Raw genomic sequence first — 6,014 nt, 5'->3', positions numbered from 1 at the left:
GTAAGCATTAAAAGTAACTTCTCAGATCACTAGAGGCTGGGTGGCATGAGGGACTTTGGCTTCACAGGTAGTCGGAAATTGAGCCTGTTCTTTGGATGCTGGTTAGCTCTCCCTGACTGCATGGGGTTTCTCCAGCGGAACTGGCTGTGGGGGTTATGGGAGCTGGAATCCTACACATCTGGAGAACCCCCATCCAATTTCAGGAAGGCTAGCCCACGGATCTCTGTTTGCAAGAAGGATTAATCTTGTGGTTTTGCTTGTAGCTCATTCCCCTTCTGGTAAGAAAGTCTCTCTCTCGGGGCAGGAGGCAAGCAGGCCAGACACAAAGTCCCAAACTCTCGCCGTTTTTTTAAAAGTTGAGTGGACTCCCTGTCATTCGATGGAGAAGTGCGCAGGCAGTTCATGTGCCCAGCTGACAGGTACCCAGATTTGCACCTCAAAAAGGGGATATTTGGCCATCCTGAGTTGGGAGCAGCTATTTTATGTTCAGTCGAAATCTACCCGACTGTCGCTTCAAATCTGGTCTTACCCTCTGGGCACCCTCTGTGCTCCAGCAATGTCCAAACTTGACCCCTCAATGCCTTTAAAGGGACCAACGGGACACACACAGACACACCCAGCCATCCATATACACACATGCCAGGCTGCAACATTGTGCTTTGAATTGCTAGCCAGCCTTGAATGAGTTAAGGCTTACTTTGGGTGCCTTATTATTTGGATGGATTGGAGCCATTTCAGTCAGGACCCAGGGCCCCGCTGTGTTGGCGTTACAAGGCAAGAAGCTGCAGTCAATCTGTTTTGCAAGCTTTCTAAGGCCATGAGACTTGGACTACACCTTTTTAAAAAGGGGGCAACTGGGGTAAGTGAAGCAGAAGGCCAGGGTTCGGAAATGGACAAAGGAGAAATGGTGAAGGCCAAGCCAAGCAAGATAAGGCCAGGCTGAAAGGGGTGTCAGGGAGGAGATAGAAGTGTCCGCAGGATATTTATTTTTAAAGCATCACAAGTGTTATCTATCGCTGGTGGAGGGAAGCCCAGAAAAGCTTGGGAGGCAAAGGGCTGGTTATGGAGCCAGCTTTAGGGACAACAGAGGTGAGGGTGACTATGGGGGCAAAAGGAGGGCACCGATCCCCCCAAATAAGAATTTCCTTTCAATCCCCAAATTGCCAGCATTGCAAAAGTGAGGCACATGATGGTTTGCACCAAGACTGCCTCTCCCCTTTGCTCTGTCCACTTTCTGTGACCCTTTGGATACCTGGATTTCTAAATGCTGACATTTTTAGCTTACTGCAAATGCGTATTGGGACAACATCAGGAGGACTGTAGGGTCTTCACCCTCCTTCCCAACACAGAAATGCCTGTTTGTAGCCCTTGGCATGAAGTGGACAACTGCTGCAGCCTCTCTTTTCTCCCTCATTAATACCTTTTGCCATCTTGCCCACACACCATCTGTCCCAGTTTTTGCTCTGTAAAATGTCAGAGGGTACATCAATCCTTCTAGATCCCTCTGCGGCGGCTGCCGAGAAGGATTGGACTGTGATTTAGGAAACCCGTTGGACCTGGTGTGCTTTGCTCATTTATTACACAGACCCTATCGCCCCCCAAAACATGGGACCCCCCTCACCCCTCAAGTCTCAGCTTGGTGTTGGACGCAGCAGCGACGGCTGCTCCTTCGTCGATGAGGTCCTCCTTCGGCCTTTCCGCTTCTTCCTCGAAGGCCCCGCGGTGGAGGAAATCCCTGGATTTGGGGGGATCTCCTCTTTCCTTTCCAGCCATGCTCCATCCGGGTCGAAGCGCAGGCCAACTCCTTCTCCCGGATCATCTCCAAGGATGGCGTTGAACGGATCCTCCTCACCCAGATCTGGGCCTTGGAAACTTGTCTTCCCCAGATCTTGGGCTGCCAGCCGCTTTGGGGAGACAGTGGCCACAACAGGCAGCGCACTGGCCTTGTCCTCCATCTTCTTTTTCTTCAATCCCTTCCCCTTCTTCCCTTTCCGCTTCTTTCCTTTGCCAGGCCGGTGTTTCTTCCCAGGGCTGCCTGGCCTACCTGGCAGGGCAGGAGCTTTGGTGATCGCCGCAACAGGTTTCATGCCTGGTTTATGCACAGGAACAGCCGTGGCCGCAGTTGGAGTCGTGACTGAGGGCCGGTGGGCGGCTGGACCGTCAATGATTTCCCCGCCGTATTCGTACAGCACCGGTTCTTGGACCACGGCGACAGCCACGGTACTGTAATTTTTGCACCTTATAAAAGTGGAGGAGAAGAATGAACATTTGGTTATAGAAAGTCTATATAGAGTCTTGCCAAATGCAAGACCGAGGGTGCGTCTACACTGTAGAAATAATGCAGTTTGGCACCACTTTAAGTGCTCTCCCTCTGTCCCAGACTCACCAGACGTAGAGGTAAGGCTCGACGCACTGCTCCTTGTAGGTAAACTGGAAGCAAGGCACCTGGATGACGTTGAAGAAGGCTTGGCCCACCACCCGCGAGGCCGTGTCATTCACCCCCCGTAGGCACGCTTTCAACCTGGCATTGGCAAAAGGGTAGGCGGTTGAACATTTATATTTTAAACAGTGCGTTTGGCATACCTTCACGTTGTTGGAAGAGACCTCAAAAGTCACCCAGTCCAACCCCGTTCTGCCACGCAAGAGGACGCCATCCAAGATGGAGGGGTTTTTAAGTGTTGTAAATACTTTGCAATTTATTTGTATTTATTTAGCAATTTACGTGTAATTTTTATTTCATGCCATGAAAATGGCGTTGGTTGCCGCCTGCCCTCCCTCACCGGTTGTCGCAGTCGCAGTGACTGATGGTGTGCCAGCGTAAATTTCGGTACCCATACTTGTAGGTGAAGGGGTGGATGACGTGTTGGCAATGGTCGTGCTCCCGGCAACAGCGGTCCGTCTCGCGGTGCTCACCTGGACGAGAGTTAGAGAGGAGGGAGGTGAAGAAGGGGGTGATGGGAGTCGTAGTGCCCCCAAAAGAGAATGGCTGGAGTCCTCTATCACTGTCTACCTTGAAGCATACCAAGTTGTGTTGCCCAGGCATTAAGGAGTTAGTGAATTGCAGAGATGCATTGGACTACGACTCTGGAGACCAGGGTGTAAGTAAGTCCTACTCTGTTCAGCCATGGAAACTCACTTTGGGCAAGTCACACACTCTCAGCCTCAAAAAAAAATAACTCCATAATAAAGTTACACAACAGCAAACAACAACAACAGAACACTAGCAAGAGCATCCTAATGGGCATTGGCATCCTCAGTTGGTGCCCCATCTAAGCGACTGGAAGATTCTGGGAGTTTTATTCTCCCCCGCAATGAAAGGGAATGTTGTCAAGCTAGATAACTGGGGGATACTGGGAGTTGTGGTTTATATGAGAATCCCCCCCTTAGTCCTCTAAGTTCCCCTTCCCTTATTATTATTATTATTATTATTATTATTATTATTAAGCTTGCTTTTTAGAGCGCTGTAAATTTACACAGCACCATACATACAATCAGTTAAAAATAGAATAAAATTAAATAAATAATAATTATAATATAATTATTATTATTATTATTATTATCCCATCTCTCCAATGGATCGAGGCGGGTTAAAACAGTAAAACATTACAATAAAAACAATAATAAAATACATACGTACAACATCAACATTATAACATCATATTAAATTCACTAAATCAATAATAATAATAATAATAATAATAATAATAATAAATGATATTATAAAATACAACCTGCATTAAGGCATACATTCTACTAAAACAATTTAACAAAATACATATTACTACATATTAACATTATAATAATAAAATATAGGGAGCAGCCAAAACTCCTCGAGAGGCTTTGGACGCGACATGCCGCCCTGTCCTACCCGGCAGGGCTGTTGTGGGGAGAAAGTAGGGCCTTACCCAGCTCCTCATAGCTCCCGGCGATGTTTCCAGCCCCACACCAGAAGGTCCCTGGGTAGGTGAAGCCTCTCTTGGCTCGGCGGTGGCGCCACGCCGGAGGGGCATCCTCTGCCAACGCCAGCCCGTCCAGGCAGGCCTCTTGGGCATCTTTTAGGCTGGGGAAAGGGGACAGGGACCTTTCGGTCTCCCCTCCAGCTTGGCACCGGCTCAGGAAGGCGCGCACCTGGGCTGGGTGGCTGGAGAGGTGGCATTGGTGCAAAGATGGCCCTTGGAGGGATGCCCAGGTTGCGCTCAGGAGTTGCTCCCCATCGGAGGCTTGGAAGGAGGGTCCCTGGGGGTCCCAAAGGAGGGTGCAGAGGAACCCAGGACCCCCGGCCTCCAAGAGGACGCAAAGCCCAGCCAGGCAAAGGATGCCGAAGGGAGCCTGGGCGCAGCAGAGCATCCTTCTTCCTCTGTGCGCACTTTCAGCACCAAAGGCGCACAGACAGCGCAGGAGGCTTATAAAGGAGGAGAGGGTTTGGAGGAGGGGCCACACAGACACCCCCCCCCCCCAAAAGAAACCCATAGGATTTGGGAACTTTGGAGGAGGAACCCAAACTCAGCTGGGAAACTTCTTTCTCTCTTTTTTTTTTTTTGGGGGGGGGGAAGGTTGGACTTTCCCTCCATCTTCCCCAGGGTTTTTTTCCAAAGTTGTGCTAGCTGACAGGTTGCTGAAAGATATTCCCTGCATATTATTATTATTATTATTATTATTATTATTATTATTATTATTATTATTATTATGGGACTCAGGGCAGCTTACAACATTAAAAAAACACCATACAGTTAAAAAACACCATGCAATATGTTCTTTGCCAAAGATATTCCCTGCAAAAGATGCAACAGAGTTAAGTATGTCTGGTGCATAATGACATTTGGAAAGCCTATGGAAGCTTTCCATACATGCAAAAAAAAACCTTTGCTCAAGAGACCCCATTTTCCTTGAGGAAAGGGGCACCCCTGGCATCTTTGGGGTGCAAGGCCTCTGGGTAGGGAGCCTTCGGGGGATTTTCTCCCCAAACCTCCACCCGAATCCCTGGAGGAGGGAAGCAGTCTTAGCTCCTAAGCGCCTTTTCTTCCTTGGCTGACCCAAAGTTACCTCTCCAGCCCCCCATCCAGCACCGCCACCGCCTCCTCCTCCAGTGCGCATTATTGTGCAGTTTTGAATTCATGACCGGCGTCCAAGAGGGTGGGCCAAGGCCCATTGCCCTGGCAACGGAGATGGGGTGATGTGGCCGGGACCCATCGCATGGCGGGGATTTCCCCCCGTTCGACACGGCTGTGCCCCCCTCACCATGCTCTTTGTGCCCGCGTCTCCCACCAGAGCAGTGCCACTCCAGGGGTCAACACGGTGACCCCATCCGTGCCCCAAAGCGGGAAGCCTTCCAAGCCTTGCGCACTCAGAGCATTGCTTTGCAAGGGTTTTTCGGCTTTGGGGAGGAGAAGGAGAAGCGGATTATTCTCCAGACATTTTTCAGCTGGGTTGCCAGAGCGAAAACCAGAGAGGACTCCTCTGTGCTGTGTTGCGCCATCCCTCAGGTTGCCATCTCACCTTGCCCTTTGACCTGGCAGTCATAAAACAAGTTCTGTCCATGGCTTGGTGGGCGATACAGACCTGGGCCTACAAGCCAATCTTTCCAAGCTTTGGGCGCATCTATACCATAGAAATAATGCTAGTTTGGCATCCCCTGAACTGCCATGGCACCATCTTACAGATTCCTAGCATTTGCAGTTCGTTGTGGCACCAAAGCTAGGCTAAGTATCTCTAAACTACAACTCATAGGATTGCATCGGTTGGCACTACAGAGGCATCGAACTGCATTATTTCCCCTGGGCCCACCAACACATGCCCTGGTTGTTGTTGCGCGCCTTCAGGCCATTTTCCGACTTGTGGCCACCCTATAATGGGCTTTTCTTGGCACGTTTCAGGGTTTGCTGAGAGAGTGTGGCTTGGTCAAGGTGACACAGTGGGCCTCCATGGCCAAGTCAGGATTCGAACCCTGGATTTCAGAGTCATAATCCAATGCTCAAAACCATTGCGCCACACTGGCTTTTTCTTTGGAAGAAAAA

At 49.8% G+C, this 6,014-nt stretch overlaps 1 protein-coding gene across 1 annotated transcript; it reads right to left on the bottom strand.

Annotated features, from left to right (window-relative positions):
• Window positions 1-976: 976 nt before the first annotated feature.
• On the bottom strand, window positions 977-4,361 carry PROCA1 (protein interacting with cyclin A1). The gene is made up of 4 exons (XM_089483986.1): window positions 3,906-4,361; window positions 2,781-2,913; window positions 2,387-2,521; window positions 977-2,238 (listed from the first exon to the last, which is right to left on the bottom strand). The coding sequence occupies exons 1-4, from the start codon at window positions 4,345-4,347 to the stop codon at window positions 1,632-1,634; spliced, it is 1,317 nt and encodes a 438-aa protein (XP_089340112.1). The 5' UTR covers window positions 4,348-4,361; the 3' UTR covers window positions 977-1,631.
• Window positions 4,362-6,014: the final 1,653 nt, after the last annotated feature.

This window comes from Sceloporus occidentalis, unplaced genomic scaffold (assembly GCF_023333645.1).
Source record: "Sceloporus occidentalis isolate IW3139 unplaced genomic scaffold, rSceOcc1.0.p SCAF_21, whole genome shotgun sequence".
NCBI classification, from domain to species: Eukaryota; Metazoa; Chordata; class Lepidosauria; order Squamata; family Phrynosomatidae; genus Sceloporus; species Sceloporus occidentalis.
Note: the sequence above shows the minus strand (reverse complement) of the source record. Positions and strands in the feature narration are given on the sequence as shown.

Excerpts from the sequence above, each read along its gene's own strand:
- PROCA1 (XM_089483986.1), bottom strand. The coding sequence starts at position 4,347 with ATGCTCTGCTGCGCCCAGGCTCCCTTCGGCATCCTTTGCCTGGCTGGG. Across the intron at positions 2,522-2,780 it reads CACTGCGACTGCGACAACCG|GTTGAAAGCGTGCCTACGGG; the intron begins GTGAGGGAGGGC and ends TGCCAATGCCAG. Across the intron at positions 2,239-2,386 it reads GAGCCTTACCTCTACGTCTG|GTGCAAAAATTACAGTACCG; the intron begins GTGAGTCTGGGA and ends CACTTTTATAAG.